The sequence below is a fragment of the Tursiops truncatus genome, chromosome 21 (genome assembly GCF_011762595.2).
Source record: "Tursiops truncatus isolate mTurTru1 chromosome 21, mTurTru1.mat.Y, whole genome shotgun sequence".
NCBI lineage: Eukaryota > Metazoa > Chordata > Mammalia > Artiodactyla > Delphinidae > Tursiops > Tursiops truncatus.
In genome coordinates this window covers 30,553,082-30,570,911 of record NC_047054.1, presented here as the reverse complement: position 1 = coordinate 30,570,911, position 17,830 = coordinate 30,553,082, and the positions used below count along the sequence as shown (strand labels likewise).

Here is a 17,830-nt window from a genome sequence, read left to right as displayed (position 1 = left end):
CATTTTATTTCTCTGCTGAATTTCCTAATTGCTTCCCTTATTATGCCCAGAATTTCCTTTATGATGTCCTTCATCATGTTTTTAATATCTGTTTTAAATCCATTTATTTACTAATTCCAAAATCCGGTGTTATTTTGAAGTCAGTTTCTTTCTGGTTTTACTTTTGACTATGGGCCACATTTTTCTTTTATTCATATATCTAATATTTTAAATCATATACTGGTGATATTCCATGGTACATTGGAGAGCTTGTGATTCTTTTCTCTAAAGAGTTCTCAGGGTCAGTAAGATTGTGTGTTTTGTTGGAACATTTGCTACTTTGTGCTGCCCTGCCAAGGGGAGGCACTCAGGTGAAAACCAGTATAACACAAAACTCAGTAAATGCAGTTTTCCTCTTTCTATTGTTGATTCCCTTCTCTCACCTTTTCTTGCCTGCCTTTGTTGTTGGAGTTTAAAAAATAATTTTTCAGAGTCTACATTTGTCATTGATGAGAAGGCTAATCCAGTGCAAGCTACTCTGCCATTATACTAAAGTAATCTTGAAAAGAAAAAATTATCTTTTGGGTTTATTTACTTTTTACATCTACCTTGAAAAATTAAGTCAGAAGAGTTTGAAGAAACAAGTTTTTGATGATTTTTACCTTGATCCTAATGATTGGGTTGTCATGTTTCATTTATAACAGAAAAAATCATGGAAGTTTACTTGTTCTTTGGGACACGTAGGGACAGTTTTGGAAAATTGAGCCAAATGTTCATCTAATGATGTTATAAATCCATTTTGGAAACAATTAGTGCTTGACACATACATACATATATATGTGTGTGTGTGTGTGTGTGTGTGTGTGTGTGTGTGTTTTAAGTATTTGAGAATAGTGCATTTAACATAAATTATTCTAATAGAAATATATGTGTTTATTTTTCAGGACTTATGCTACTACCAAGGGTATATTGAAGGTTATCCAAATTCTATGGTGATCGTTAGCACATGTACTGGACTCAGGTTGTTATACATAATTTTATGGTTACAAAAAATGGAATTTTTAAGAAATAATTTTCAAATTTGAAAAATTACAATCAGAAGCTTTATTTTTATTTTTAAATTAATTTTATTGGAGTATAGTTGATTTACAATGTTCTGTTAGTTTCTGCTGTACAGCAAAGTGAATCAGTTATACATATACATATACCCACTCTTTTAGATTCTATTCCCATATATAGGTCATTACAGAGTATTGAGTAGAGTTCCCTGTGCTATATGGTAGGTTCTTATTAGTTATCTATTTTATATATAGTAGTGTGTATATGTCAATCCCAATCTTCCAATTCATCCCACCCCACCTTCCCCCCCTTGGTAACCATAAGTTTGTTTTCTACATCTGTGACTCTATTTATGTTTTGTAAAGAGGTTCATTTGTACCATTTTTTTTAATATTCCACATATAAGTGATATCATATGATACTTATCTTTCTCTGTCTGACTTACTTCACTCAGTATGACAATCTTTATGTCCATTGATTTTGCTAAAAATGGCATTATTTCATTCTGTATTTATGGCTGAGTAATGTTCCATTGTATATATGTACCGCATCTTCTTTATCCATTTCTCTGTTGATGGACATTTAGGTTGCTTCCATGTCCTGACTATTGTAAAAAAGTGCTGCAGTGAACTTTGGGGTACATGTATCTTTTCGAATTATGCTTTTCTGCAGATATATACCCAGGAGTAGGATTGCTGGATCATATAGTAGCCCTATTTTTAGTTTTTTAAGGAACCTCCATACTGTTGTCCATAGTGGCAGCACCAATTTACATTCACACCAACAGTGTAGGAGGGTTCCCTTTTCTCCACACACTCTCCAGTATTTATTGCTCGTAGATTTTTTTGATGATGGCCATTCTGACCAGTGTGAAGTGATACCCCATTGTAGTTTTGATTTGCATTTCTCTAATAATTGGTGATGTGAAGCATCTTTTCATGTGTCTCTTGGCCATCTGTATGTCTTCTTTGGAGGAATGTCTATTTAGATCTTCCACCCATTTTTTGATTGGGTTGTTTCATTTTTTTGATATTGAGCTGTATGAGCTGTTTGTATATTTTGGAGATTAATCCCTTGTCGGTCGTTTCATTTGCACATATTTTCTCCCATTCTGTGGATGGTCTTTTTGTTTTGTTGATGGTTTCCTTTGCTGTGTAAAAGCCTTTGAGTTTAATTAGGTCTCATTTGCTTATTTTTGTTTTTATTTTCATTACTCTAGGAGGTAGAGCAAAAAAAGATCTTGCTTCGATTTATGTCAGAGAGTGTTCTGCCTATGTTTTCCTCTAAGAGTTTTATAGTATCCAGTCTTACATTTAGGTCTTTAATCCATTTTGAGTTTATTTTTGTGTATGGTGTTAGGGAACATTCTAATTTCATTCTTTTACATGTAGCGGTCCAGTGTTCCCAGCACCACTTATTGACGAGACTGTCTTTTCTCCATTGTATATTCTTGCCTCCTTTGTCATAGATTAGGTGACCATAGGTGCGTAGGTTTATATCTGGACTTTCTAGCCTGTTTCATTGATCTATATTTGTGTTATTGTGCCAGTACCATACTGTCTTGATTACTGTAGCTTTGTAGTATTGTCTGGGGAACCTGATTCCTCTAGTCCATTTTTCTTTCTCAAGATTGATTTGGCTATTTGGGGTCTTTTGTGTTTTCATATAAATTGTGAAATTTTTTGTTCTAGTTCTGTGAAAAATGCCATTGGTAATTTGATAGGGATTGCATTGAATCTGTAGATTGCTTTGGGTAGTATAGTCATTTTCATAATATTGATTGTTCCAATCTAAGGACATGGTATATCTCTCCATCTGTTTGTGTCATCTTTGATTTCTTTCATCAGTATCTTATAGTTTTCTGAATGCAGGTCTTTTGCCTCCTTAAGTAGGTTAATTGCTAGGTACTTTATTATTTTTGATGTGATGGTAAATGGGATTATTTCCTTAATTTCTCTTTCTGATCTTTCATTAGTAGTGTATAGGAATGCAACAGATTTCTGCACATTAATTTTGTATCCTGTGACTTTACCAAATTAATTGATGAGCCCTAGTAGTTTTCTGGTGGCAGCTTTAGGATTTTCTATGTATAGTATCATGTCTTCTGCAGACAGTTTAACTTCTTTTCCAATTTGTATTTCTTTTTCTTCTCTGATTGCCGTGGCTAGGACTTCCAAAACTATGTTGAGTGAAAGTGGAGAGAGTGGACATCCTTGTCTTGTTCCTGATCTTAGAGGAAATGCTTTCAGTTTTTCACTGTTGAGAATGATGTTTGCTGTAGGTTTGTCGTATATGGCCTTCATTATGTTGAGGTAGGTTCCCTCTATGCCCACTTTCTAGAGAGTTTTTATCATATATGGGTGTTTAATTTTGTCAAAAGCCTTTTCTGCATCTATTGAGGTGATCATATTGTTTTTATTCAGTTTGTTAATATGGTGTATCACACTGATTGGTTTACGTATATTGAAGAATCCTTGCATCATTGGGATAAATCCCACTTGATCATGGTATATGATTCTTTTAATGTGTTGTTGGATTTGGTTAGCTAGTATTTTGTTGAGGATTTTTGCATCTATGTTCATCAGTGATATTGACCTGTAATGTGTGTGTGTGTGTTTGTGATACCTTTGTCTGGTTTTGGTATCAGGGTGATGGTGGCCTCATAGAATGAGCTTCTGAGTGTTCCTTTCTCTGCAATTTTTTGGAATGGTTTGAGAAGGACATGTGTTAGCTCTTCTCTAAGTGTTTGATAGAATTCACCTGTGAAGCCATCTGGTCCTGGACTTTTGTTTGTTGGAAGTTTTTAAATCACTGTTTCAATTTCAGTACTTGTGATTGGTCTATTTATATTTTCTACTTCCTCCTGGTTCAGTCTTGGAGGGTTGTGTCTTTCTAAGAATTTGTCAATTTCTTCTAGGCTGTTCTTTTTATTGGCATATAATTGCTTGTAGTAGTCTCTTATGATCCTTTGTATTTCTATGGTGTCAGTTTCAACTTCTCCTTTTTATTTCTAGTTGTATTAATTTGAGTCCTCTCCCTTTTTTTTCTTCATGAGGCTGGCTAAAGGTTTATCAATTTTATTTATCTTCTCAAAGAACCAGCTTTTAGTTTCCTTGATCTTTGCTAAGTTATAAAGTGAGGCATGGCTTATAGTGGGAAATTGTCATTGGAAAAGCACAGCATGGAGACTTTTGTACTGTCTCCTACTCTTCTCCTGAATTACGATTTTTTAGTGTATGTGGAGACCACAGAGTACTAGTAGCTTGGTAAATACCAATAGCATTACTACTCTGTTCCACTCAGTAAATTTGTGGATACTCGGTAACTTTTTCTTACTTCACCACATAAGGCTAAGAATGAAAATAACCTGCATACTATTAAAAAACCCTGATTATGTCATTTTATTGACTTTGTGAAAAATGAACTGTTTTATTTATTCACTTACTTTTTGGAATTTTTAGGGGCTTACTACAATTTGAAAATGTAAGTTATGGAATTGAGCCCTTGGAGCCTTCAATTGGTTTTGAACATGTGATTTATCAAGTAAAACATAGGAATACAGGTGCTCCTTTATATGCTGAGAAGGATATTGAGTCAAGAGAAAAGCCCTATAAAATACAAAGTGTAGAGGTAAGTGATCAATTGAGTAAGCTATATAGTTATTACTAAGCAGCAATATAAAAAATGTATTTTTTTCTGATAAAAAATTATTAACATATGTATATGAGAGAGAGAAAGAGAGAGAGAGTGATACCAGAAACTTCATAACCTATTGTAAGTCTTAAAACTAGTCATTCAGTTTTCCAGAACACCAAGATGGCATTTTCTGCTGTTAGTGGCATTTTTCCCTGTGATCCAGACCTTTGTTGTCTGCAGATGCTCTCCTTTCTCCATATCCATTATATCAAAGTTTGGATATAATAAACATAAGTGACATTCACATAAATTCACATAAAATGAAGATACTTATCTAGGATGCTGAGAAGAATCACTAGTGTCTTTTAAGGCAACTGCCTCAGGGTAGGCCATTACATTTTCCTTATATCCTTATCCAGGGATGGAGAGACTGCTTCTACTGGCAAAGGAGACTCATCAGAATTTAGTAGAAGTTTAGGGACTTCCCTGGTGGCACAGTAGTTAGGAATCTGCCTGCCAATGCAGGGGACATGGTTTCAATCCCTGGTCTGGGAAGATCCCACATGCCATGGAGCAACTAAGCCCATGTGCCACAACTACTGAGCCTGCGCTCTAGAGCTCACGAGCCACAACTACTGAGCCCGTGTGCCACAGCTACTGAAACCTGCATGCCTAGAGCCCGTGCTCCACAACAGGAGAAGCCACCACAATGAGAAGCCCGTGCATAACAACAAAGAGTAGCCCCCACTCGCCACAACTAGAGAAAGCCCACATGCAGCAACGAAGACCCAACACAGCCAAAATAGATAAATAAATATTTATTTATTTAAAAAAAGAATTTAGGGATTTAGTGACCCCAGCTTCATCAGAGTTTCTCATATACGCTCATTCCAATTTTTAGGATGTATTTCTTCCAGTAGACACCCTGTGAGGGTGGAAATTCAATTTGTGTTGTAGTTCATCCATTCACAAAATGAGATTCTGGGTTTGGTTTTCAACCTCAGCTCTGCACCAACACGGCTAAGGGTATCTTTCAATAAAGACACTTCCCCAAGAAAACAGAACCAACAGAATATATGTATGTGTGTGTGTGTGTGTGTGTGTGTGTGTGTGTGTGTGCATACACACACATATATATTTGATGTAAACACACACACACACACACACACACACACACAAAGAGAGGGAGAATGAAAGAATTTAGAGTAGACTGTAGACTAGCAGGCTGGAGACAAGGGAAGAGTTGTATTCAAGTCCAAAGGCAGTCAGCTGGAAGGATTCCTTCTTGCTTACAAGGTAGTCTTTGTTCTAATAAGGCCTTCAACTAATCAGATGAGCTCCACACATATTATGAAGGGTAATCTACTCCACTAAAAGTCCACCAATCTAAATGTTTATCTTATCCAAAATCATTTTCACAGAGACATCCAGAATAATTTTTGAACAAAAATCTGGGCATTGTGGCCCAGGCAAGTTCACAGAAAAAATTAACCATCACACCAGGTTTACAAAATTTATTTCATATTTCCTCCAAAAGTTTTATTCTTTAATCTCTTACATTTCAATATATGATCCAATTTAATTTAATTTTTGTATGGAGTGAAGGAGGGCTCTAAATTCATCATTTTTCGTATGCATATCTAGTTTTCCCAACACCATTTGTTGAAAAGACTTATGTTTGTTCCACTGAATCTTCATGACCCTTTTTTTCAAAGATCAGTTGACCATAGATGTTAGGGATTATTTCTGCACTTGCAATAATACTCCATTGATCTTATGTCTATCCTTATGCCAGAGCCACACTTTTTACTACTATACCTTTGGAATAAGTTTTGGAATTAGTAAGTGTACATCCTTCAGTAATGTTCTTTTTCAAGATTGTTTTGGCTATTCTTGATACTATCAATCTCCAAATAAATTTTAAAATTCACTTATTTTCAATTCCCTGAAAAATCAAGCTGGGATTCTGTTGATTCTGTAGATTAATCTTGGAAATATTGCCACTTAACAATATTAACTCGTCCTATCCATGAACATTGAGCAGCTTTTTGTTTTTAGGTCTTCTTTAATTTTTTACCACAATCTTTTGTATAGTTGTCTTCAAGTTGTCAGCCAAACTTCTTAGGTTAAATTTATTTCTACAAATGTTGTCATTTAAATGCTATTTCACATTTAAAATTTTATTTCAAATTTGGATTTCTCATTATTCATGTTTGGAAATTATTGACTTTTGTATACTGATTTCATATTCTGCAAACTTGTTTAAATTGGGTATTAGTTTTTTATTGTACTCTTTGTAGTCTTCTATGTACAAGATGATGTCATCTTAAACAAAGATTATGTTCTTCCTTTTCAATTATGATGCTTTTAACTTCTCTTTTATTGCCTACATGCCCTGGTTAGCATGGTGTTGAATAGGTGAGAAGAATATCCTTGTCTTGGACCAATTTTAAGAAGAAAGTCCACCACTATTAAGTATAATATTAATGGTGAAATAATATAAAAACTTTCTGAAACTTTCAATTCACTTTACTCTCTGATAAAATTCTCCTGCTTCACTTTCTATCTCCCTTTCTCTGACTTTTCCTTATACACTCATGTTCTAGATAATGATATTTCTTGTGTTATGTCTCAGGTTTTTGTTTGTGTTGTATATTGTCTTGTATATTTTTTCACGGCTTTATCTACTGTGATTTACAGATCTCCCACTCTTATTCCAATTTTTTTCTGAGTTATTGATCTTACATTGGACATAATGACTGCCCAAGTTAAACAAAATACACACACATTAACTATCTACCTACTTATCTATTTATCTATCTATATCATCTATCATCTATCTATCATCATCTTCATGTCCCTCTCACTTCCTGAATATTCTTACCAGTGGGCTTTGGTATCTTTTAACTTTAACTTTTTAATCCAACTACATTGCAATTGGATCATTTAGTAGTGTTCTCCAATCTTCTTCCCTAGCTCCAATTCTTTAGTGTTTATTTGACCAAAGCAAAGTTTCATGCAATTGATGTCAACTTTATATAGCACATTTCCAAGAAATTGGTTTTCTTTATTGGCTACTTTCATTTACTAAATAAAATAGCTTTTCAGGTCTTCTGAAATCTTAACACCTGCCCACCTTCCCAATATACAGATTTCTTGGCATTCTTTTATGCATCTTTGTCTTAAATTTTTAATTATTTTGCTGAAACAGACTATATCTTTTCCCCATGAAAGCTTATTGTCCAGTAAATAAGTGAATAAATTATAATCAAATAAATATCATCAATCCCTATCTCAGAGATGAAAATAAACAAGGATTACTTCAGGAAATGTAAGTCAACTAACACTTATGTTGCTTAAAACAAAGAAATAGCTTTGAATCTCTCAAACCATTAATATTTTGTTAGTTTCAATTAATATAAATGTTTATTTTTCTCCTCCAGTAAAGTTCATTTCCTTGTTTAGGCACTTCAATGAAACTTTGGAATCCTATAAGCAAAACTATCATGAAGCATTCAGTGCTTCCTTTTGGATGGAAATGAAAATAAACCAATTAGACCATAAGGGGATTTCATTTGCATTTAAAAAAAAACAAACCCTCAAGTCTCCAAGGTTTTAAAAGAGAATTTTTTTTCTTTTTTCAGTACGCGGGCCTCTCACTGCTGTGGCCTCTCCCGTTGCGGAGCACAGGCTCCGGACGCGCAGGGGCAGCGGCCATGGCTCACGGGCCCAGCCGCTCCACGGCATGTGGGATCTTCCCGGACCGGGGCACGAACCCGTGCCCCCTGCATCGGCAGGTGGACTCTCAACCACTGCGCCACCAGGGAAGCCCAAAGAGAATTTTTAAATGGAGGGAAAAAATGAATGATCATTCACCCCTGAATTTGTCTTACTGACCTTGACTTTTTTTCCTTTAAATTACTACAATCTTCACTTTTCTCTGCTAAATCCTAGATTTATTTTTCTCTATTGCTCCTCTTTATGTTAAGGAAAATGGTTTAACTAAAATGTGATAGTTTTGAACTTTCAAAGGATTAAATACCAGTGTAAAAAGAAAAAAATTCAGGCATTAAAATACCATAATAAAAGTTTTCTCAATTTTTGAAATTTGATCCTCCTTTTCTGCTTCTATATATTTGTCCAGTGCTTATACGTGGTATGCTATTTTAGTAACAAACTATTTTGAGTTAACTGCACTATAGTCTTAAAGTGCCCACAAAGACTGTCTTCCAAGTTTTCCCTACTGCATTCCTCCTAGGTTAACTTCATGTAAAAATAATGATGAACATAAGTAATATTTTATTAAACGTAGTTACAACAATTATTACTTGTTGGCAGAGTGTAAGTCACACAGATCATAAGCCCATCGGGCCTCACATTTGTGCCTAATTTAACCACTGTGGTCTAATTAAATGACATCATAACCAGATTCCACATACTGAGATATCTATGGTGCAGTTTAAGAAACCCATTTTGTTTCTCTGTTGCTCACTTTTTTCTGCGGTGATTTATACAAGGATTAGCTTTATCCTTCAGATGAAATCCCACCCCTCTAAACACAGAGATGTGCCCCTACTCTTTCAAGGCCGTAGATAAAACCATACAGCATAATAATGTATAGTGGAATCATTAAACGAACATAAATACACACATAATGGCAAGTCAAGGGAAGAATTTCCTCAGGGAAAAGAATCATATGAGTAGCCCAGTACCAGTGAGAATATGGAGAATGGAAGGTAGAGGAAAGCTATTTTCTGAGTAAATTAAGTGATTGATCAGGTGTGAAAGACATGACAAAGGCAATATTCTGAAAATGATTTCTATTTTCATATAGAAAACTGAATTTTCAATGTTGAATTTGTGAAGTAGTATATTACTTAAAATAATTAAATGATTCTTCAATTTTTATCTAAAGATTGTGACTTTTTTTCAGCCACCTGCAGACTTCTCTCAGTATATAGAAATGCATGTTGTAGTTGAAAAAAATTTAGTAAGTATACTTTCACTTATTTGTCTTATCTTAATTTATATTAGCAATGGGAGGTTATAAAAAGTGTTGGAATAAATTTTTAACATAGGACAATAAATGATTTTATTTAATTTTTGATTTATCTCTGCCTTAATGAATTTAAATTACTAGTATCAGTAGTAAATTGGAAATCAAATCTCTATTAGTTTATTTTAAATTTTATATAATTAACATATTAAAACATGTTACCTATAAAATAGTTTCTTAGTAATTTTTATTCATCATTCCCATACCCATAATGTCTAATAACCTTTGATCTTTTACTGTCTCCATAATTTTGCCTTTTTCAGAAGATCATATAGTTGAAATGTACAGTATGTAGTTGTTACAGATTAGCTTCTTTACCTTGGTAACATGCATTTAACTTTACTACATGCCTTATCATGACTTGCGAGCTAATTTCTTTTAGTACTGAGTAATATTGCATTGTCTGTATGTACCACAGTTTATTTATCCATTCATCTACTAAAGGACATCTTGGTTGCTTCCAATTTTGAGATGAATCAAGCTGCTATTAACATCCATTCACAGGTTTTTGTATTGACATATTTTAAATCCTTTGGGTAAATATCAAGCAGCATGATTGCTGCATCATATGGTAACAGTATGGTTTTTTTGTTTGATTTTTTTGTGAGAAACTGCCAGACTGTCTTCCAAAGTGCCTGTTTCATCTTGCATTCAGCACTTTAAATATATCATCCCCTTGTCTTCTGTCCTCTAAAGTGTTTGCTAAGAAATCGGCTAGTAATCTTATTATCACCCCTTTTATGTGGTTAGTTACTTTTCTCTTGCTGCCTTCAATATTAATATTCTCTTTAGGTTTTGACAGTTTGATTATAATTTGTCTTGGTGTGGGTCTCTTTGGCTTTATCCTTCTTAGAATTTAAGCTTAAGGATTTGTGTGTTCATGTGGTTCATCAGATTTGGCAAGCTTTTGGCCATTATATCTTTAAATAATCTCTCTTCTTCTTCTGGGATTCCCTTAAGTCATATATTGTTCTGCATAATGGTATCCCACCAGTCCCTCCTTTTTCTTTCTGGTTCTCAGACTCAATAATTTCAGTTATCCTGTTCTCAAGTTTACTGCTTCTTTCTTCTGCCCCTTTAAATCTACTGTTGAATCCTTCTACTCAATTTTCAGCTCAGTTATCGCATTTTTCAATGCCAGAATTTGTTTGGTTTCTTTTTATAATTTCTATATCTTTGTTGATATTTTCATTTTATTCATATATCATTTTCCTGACTTCCCTTCATTCTTTTTGTTTTCCTTTAGCTCTTTGAGCATATTTTAGGCAGTTGTTTTAAAGACTTTGTCTAGTATGTCTCTATGTCCTCAGGAAGGGTTTCTGTCAATTTATTTCCTTCGTTTGGGCCATGCTTTTTTTCTTTGTTTGCCTTGTAACATAGACTGTTTCTGTTCCTCTAAAATTTATACTAATGCATAGTGATGGTACTGGGAAGTGGAGCCTTTGGGAGTGGCTTAGGTCATGAAGCTGGAGCCCTCATGAATGGGATTAGTGCCCTTATAAAAGAGAGGCCAGAGAGCTCCCTCACCTCTTCTACCATGTGAGGACAGAGCAGGAAGATGGCAAGATGGCCATCTCTGAACCAGGGAGCATGTTCTCATCAGACACAGGGTATGCTGGAAACCTAATCTTTAAACTTCCTGGCCTCCAGAACTGTGAGAAATAAATATTTGTTGTTTGAGCACCCAGTCTATGGTGTTTTTGTTAGGGCAGCCCAAACTGACTAAGACACATTGTGATTTTTGTTGAAAATTCAGCATTTGATAAAATAACCAGGGGACACAGAAAACAGCCATTCAGGCACCTTCCAGACCGGTTAGAACATTGCAGATAAGGTCTTCTCTGCTCCACCTGGTATAAGGGAGGGAATTGGGAAATGGACTACCATTTCCTCCAGATTAAACCATGCCACACTGGGGAAGGGAACAGGGCATAGGGGAGTAAAAACACCACAAAATTTCCTGTCATTTTCAAGATGTTTTTTTCTTGATTGGACATTTGTAGACCTTTGAATGTTTTCCTGAGGTTTTCTGGAGGCTCCAATGAGGTTATTTCAGCCAGTTTCTGGTTGTCTTTTGATGTTTCCAGAGAAAAACGAAGGCTTGGTGTTTTCTAGTTCTCCATTTTGTTGACTTCACTCCCCATGAAGGATATTTTTAATTATTTGTTGTCATCATTTTACAAAGGCTACTTTAAATCTTTGTCAGATAATTCTACCAAGTGATGTACTTTGGTGTTGACATGTATTGACTGACTTTTCTCCCTCAAGTTGTGATTTTCCTGGTTCTTGGTATGGCAAATGGTTTTCAGTTGCTTTCTGGAAATTTTTACTATTACGTTATGCAATTCTTCATTCTACTTAAATCTTTTATTTTGTTCATTCAGACTCCTTAGTTGTAGCACATAAGTCCTGACCAAATTATATGGGTTAAATTCAATGACAAAAGTTCTCAGAGCCTTCATAATGCTATTTTGGTCTTCTTGGTTCAGTCACTGTTTCTGCGGGTCCCAGTGATACTTGCCTGCCCTGCCTGCAGGAGTGGAAGGACCTTCCCCTGTCTCCTTCTATTGCCTCTGAGTGGAATATTGTAGATGGTGGGCCTGTGCAGGTGGAAAGTGTCTCCCTGGTCCACCCAGTGCCAGTGGGACTCTAGTACTGTTTGTGCGGGTGGGAGTTACTTCCCAGGGTCATTCTGCCTAGCGTTTCTAGGTAGGTACAGGAGACATCAAGCCTGTGGGGGTGGAGATATTTTGTCAGAAGAGTTTCGCTCTTCCCTGCTGATACCGCCAATAGGACCAAATGGCTGTTTCCTGGTCCAGGCCACCTGTTGTCTCAAGCTCGTTAATGAGAAGCTCCATGCTGTGGTGCAGAGGTTACTATTCTAGGCATCACGGTGTTAATGGGTTTCTCATTCCATTTCTACCTGGACTACTTTTTTGCCACTGGATGGGGTGTTGGGAATTGCTGAGAAGCTATGTTGTTCTTCCATTCCTAGCATACCTGTACAGGTACCTTCTTACTTCCACCTTTTAGAGACTTCCTATGATTTTTTTGTTATATTATTTCAGGGTTTATACTTTTTTATAATTTTGATCAGCTTGGAGGAACAGGGAGAGATGAGTTTATACCACCCTTTCTTGAAATTTAAATTATTGTCTTTTGTGGGAATTCCTTGACGGCCCAGTGGTTAGGATGCAGGCTCTTTCACTGCTGGGGGCCCAGGTTCGATCCCTGGTTGGCGAACTAAGATCCCAGAAGCCGCTTGGCCAAAAAAGAAAAAAAAAGGGATAAATTACTGTCTTTTGCAAGTTTTTTTAAACTAATTTTAGAGAAGAAAAGACAAGCTATTTATTGTTTTATACTTTGTTATTGCTAGTACCAATGTTCTTTATTATACTTATGTAGATATGAGTTACTGTTTTGTGTCATCTTTTGAACCTGGGAATTCCCTGATTATTACCATTTCTTGCCTTATTATTTCTGGCAGAGCAGCTCTGCTATCACTGATTTCTCTCTCTCTCTCTGTCTTTAAAATTTGAGAATGGCTTTCTGTTGCCTTTACTTAAGAAGAATAGTTTTGCTGAGTATAGAATTCTTGACTGAGAGTATTTTGTGGTAGCACTTTGAATTTGTAACCCCACCTGGTCTCCATTGATTCTAATGAGAAGTCAGCTCTGAACCTTGCTGTGCTTCTCCTATAGGTGATGTACCACTTTTTTCTTCTCAGTGTAAAGATTTTCTCCTTGTGGCTGTTGTCCAGTAACTACAACTATGATGTGTCTATGTGTGATTGTCTCTGATTTTATCTTACTTGAAGTTTGTTAAGCCTAAGTAATGTGTAGATTAGTGATTTTCATTGTTTGGGAGTTTTTAGCTATTATTTACTCAAGTTTTGTATTTTTGTTTGTTTTGTTTTGTTTTGTTTTTGATCATTTCTATGTCTCCTCTCCTTCTAAGATGCTCATTCTGTAAATGTGTATTTGCTTCATGGTGTCAAACAGGTGTCTGAGATTCTGTTCACTTTACTTCTTGTTTTTCCTTTCTGTTCTTTATGTTGAATAATTTCTATTGATACATTATTATTTTCATTTATTCTTTCTGCTAGTGAGCTTATATAATTTTAGTTATTATATTTTCAACTCAAGTATCTATTTAGTTCTTTTTTACAATTTTATAATTATTATTTGTTTTTTCTATTTCACTCAGGTTTGAGATATAATTGACACATAACTGTGTAAGTTTAATATGTATGTGTTGACTTGATACATTTATAAATTACAAAATGATTACCACTGTAGTATTGGCTACCACGTCCATCCCATCACATAATTAATTTTCATTTCTCTTTTGTGGTGAGAACATTTAAATTCTACTCTCTTAGAACATTCAAGTATACGATGCAGTGTTATTAGCCATCGTCACCAAGCTGTACATTATAATGTGTAATTTATATTCTTTACTGATACTCTCTTTTTTATGAGTCAATGTCATCATTCCTTCACTTCTTTAAACATGGTTCCTTTCAGTTCCATGTTTACCATAGTTGTTTTATAGTTTCGTGTGCTAAATCCAATAAGGTCTACCTCATAGTTTCTAATGACTGCATTTTCAAATATGTGGGTAACATTGTTTTATTGTGCTTACTGTTTTTTAAATTCTTGTTTCTACTTTTAAGCCAGGATTTTTGTGGTTGACCTTGGGTGAACATATCTTAGTGGTCAGCCAATGACTGGTCAGAGGCTATGCTCCAACATTTGAGCTAGTAGGCTTCTAACGTTTGCAAATGGATTTGTCTGTTAGGGAAAGTATTCAGTTTTCAAGTCAGGTAGGTTTTGATTTTTATAGGACTTTCTCACATCTCCTCAGGTAGTGAGTAACGTTTCAAGTTCAGCCATGAACTTGTCGATATCTTAGACCCCTTTCAGTCTCTCCTGAGCATGAGTGTTAACTGGTGCATGAATGGAATATTCCAGACTATAAAGGATATATGGAAGGTTGTCAAGACCCGTTATGGCTATCATATCCCCCCCCCCCCCCAATTCCATGTTAGATTTCTGGCTCATCTTCTGGTCTGTTGCTTAAAATAACCAGTATCACAGCCTAAGTTTATCTGTGATGATGCCCTTCAATATTCATTTGCCACAGAGATCACTATTGTTTTTGACAGTATATCTGGGCACGTAGTTTTGCCCTGCTCTGCACCAAATCAAGTTATCCTCCTCTGATAGGGAAGTGTTTGGATTTTATGGCTTGACCTACCATGGTAGAATTACCACACAATACAATTTGAGATGTGGTTGGGGACAACCTCAGGTGAAATGTCACAGATTCCCACTGTTCTTACCATAGGATTAATAGTTTTTCTTTAATTAATATTTCTCATTTTAATGCCCTTGGTCAATTGCCAGAATCTTGAAATGTTTTTGAGACTTTTGTCTTTTATCATTGCTTATTGTGGAAAGGATTTGCAGACCTCATTATTTCACCATCTCAGGAGTCCCACTCTCTGTAATTAACTTTTTAATCCCCCTTAGTTTGTGAACTTTTCTTCTTATAGGTTTCACATATTTGCTAGGTATTTTATTTTACTGTGCTTGAAAATTAGATATTTTCATACATTCTTACTTCTATTCCTTGTTTTAGTCATTTATAGATTTCTGAGACACTTTTTGTTGCTCATAACAAACTACTCCAAAATTTAGTGGCTTAAAAGGACAACTATTTATTTAGCTCACAATTCTTAAATATCCTCTGATCTCATTAAGATCTCCTTGTGCTGGACTGGCCTCACTTGTGTACTGTTAGTAAACTACTGATTTTGCTTGGAGTTGGGTGGTCCACTGGGTGTCTCAGCTGGCATGTCTTATCTCTGCTTTCCAATAATATTTGTATCATAATAATGTTATTTTTGTACAAGTTTTTGTGTGGACATAAGCTTTTATTTCTATTAGGTAGATGCAAAAGGTGAGAGTTGCTGAGTTGTGTGGTAACTCAAAATGTTTCACATTTTGAGACCCTAAAAAACAATTTTCACCATTATGTATTGCACCAGCAATGAACAAATGTATGAGTTCTAATTCCTCTAAATTCTCAACTCTGTTATTGTCTGTCTTTTGGACTTTAGCCATCCTGGTGGGTGTGAATTAGTTTCTCACTGTGCTTTTGATTTGCATTCCCTATTGTGTAATGATGTTGAGAATATTTGCACTTTCTTATTAGCTATTAGAATATTTTATTTGAGAAATTATTTAAATTCTTTACACATATTTCATTGGGTTGTCTTTTTAATTGTTGTAGTTAAGTATTCATTATATATTGTGGATGCTAGACGCTTATCCAATACATGATTTGCAAATATTTTTATCCATTCTGTGGGTTACCTTTTCATTTTTTGATTGTGTCATTTGAAGCATAACATTTTAAAATTTTGAAAACATCAGTCTTTCTCCATTTAATGTTCTTGCTCTCTCCAAATATCAATTGACCATAAGTGTTAGAATTTATTTCTAGAAATTGTTATTTTATTGATCTATAACTCTAATCGAAAGCCAAAAGCACACTGCCTTGATCATTACAGCTTTGTAGTTAGTTTTCAGATTTGGGTGTATGAGTCTTCCAACTTTGTTCTTCTTATTTAAAATTTTTGCAGACATTCTGGATCCCTTTCACTTTCATATACATAATAAGGTAAACTTGCCAATTCCTGCAAAACAATGCTGGAATTTTAATAGGGATTATATTATTTCTATAGATCTATTTGGAGATTATTGCCATCTTAACAATAATGGGTCTTCCAATCCATGAACACAGGTTCACTTTCCATTTATTTGTATCTTCTTTACTTTCTTTCAATGGTGTTTTGTAGTTTTCAGTGTGTGTTTTGTACTTCTTTTGTTAAATTTATTTTTTGGCATATTATCATTGTTTGATACCATCATAAATGGATTTATTTTCTTAATTTAATTTTAGATTGTTTATTGCTGGAGTATGGAAATGCAGTTGATTTATATATTGATCTTGTATTCTCCAATTCTGCTGAAATCATTTATTAGTGCTAATGTTTTTTAGTGGTTGTCTTAGGATTTTTTTTTTTTTTTTTGCTGTATGTGGGCCTCTCACTGTTGTGGCCTCTCCCATTGCGGAGCACAGGCTCCAGACACACAGGCTCAGCGGCCATGGCTCACGGGCCCAGCCGCTCCGCGGCATGTGGGATCTTCCCAGACCGGGGCACGAACCCACGTCCCCTGCATCAGCAGGCGGACTCTCAACCACTGTGCCACCAGGGAAGCCCAGGATTTTTATATATACACATCTTTTTGTCTGTTAATAGAGTGTTTAACTTCTTTTTTTTCTACGTAGATGCCTCTTGTTTCTTTTCCTTTACTAAATGCTTAGGCTAGAGCCTCCAGTGAAAGCTGAGATAGTAGCAATGAGAACAGATATACTTATCTTTTTCCTGATCTAAGAGAAATAACACTTATTCTTTCACCATTAAGTGTGATGCTATCTGTGGTTTTTTAATAGATGTCTTTTATCAGGTTGAGGGAGTTCTCATCTATCCCTAGTTTATTGAGCTTTTTTTTTTCTTTAGTCAAATGCTTCTTCTGTGTCTTTTGAAAGAATGTCCAGTTTCCACAAAATCCACAAACAATAAATGCTAGAGAGGGTGTGGAGAAAAGAGAACCCTTTTGCACTGTTGGTGAGAATGTAAATTGATATAGCCACTATGGGAAAAAAAAATAGAACTACCATATGACCCAGCAATCCCACTACTGGGCATATACCCTGAGAAAACCATAATTCAAAAAGAGACATGTACCACAATGTTCACTGCAGCACTATTTACAATAGCCAGGACATGGAAGCAACCTAAATGTCCATCGACAGATGAATGGATAAAGATGTGGCACATGTATATAATGGAATATTACTCAGCCACAAAAAGAAATGAAATTGAGTTATTTGTAGTGAGGTGGATGGACCTAGAGTCTGTCATACAGAGTGAAGAGGAAAACAAATATCGTATGCTAACACATATATATGGAATCTAAAAAAAAAAAGGTTCTGATGAACATAGGGACAGGACAGGAATAAAGACGC

At 35.2% G+C, this 17,830-nt stretch overlaps 2 protein-coding genes across 2 annotated transcripts in view; one reads left to right on the top strand and one right to left on the bottom strand.

Moving 5' to 3' along the window:
* LOC101339706 (disintegrin and metalloproteinase domain-containing protein 5-like) overlaps positions 1-17,830 on the bottom strand; it is a 230,572-nt gene that overhangs the window by 7,661 nt on the left and 205,081 nt on the right. The window lies entirely within an intron of this gene.
* ADAM2 (ADAM metallopeptidase domain 2) overlaps positions 1-17,830 on the top strand; it is an 83,723-nt gene that overhangs the window by 20,997 nt on the left and 44,896 nt on the right. The window contains exons 8-10 of the mRNA XM_019921510.3: positions 924-1,000; positions 4,500-4,668; positions 9,608-9,664. Of these exons, the coding sequence (XP_019777069.2) occupies positions 924-1,000; positions 4,500-4,668; positions 9,608-9,664 (303 nt within the window). The remainder of the gene's footprint in view (positions 1-923; positions 1,001-4,499; positions 4,669-9,607; positions 9,665-17,830) is intronic.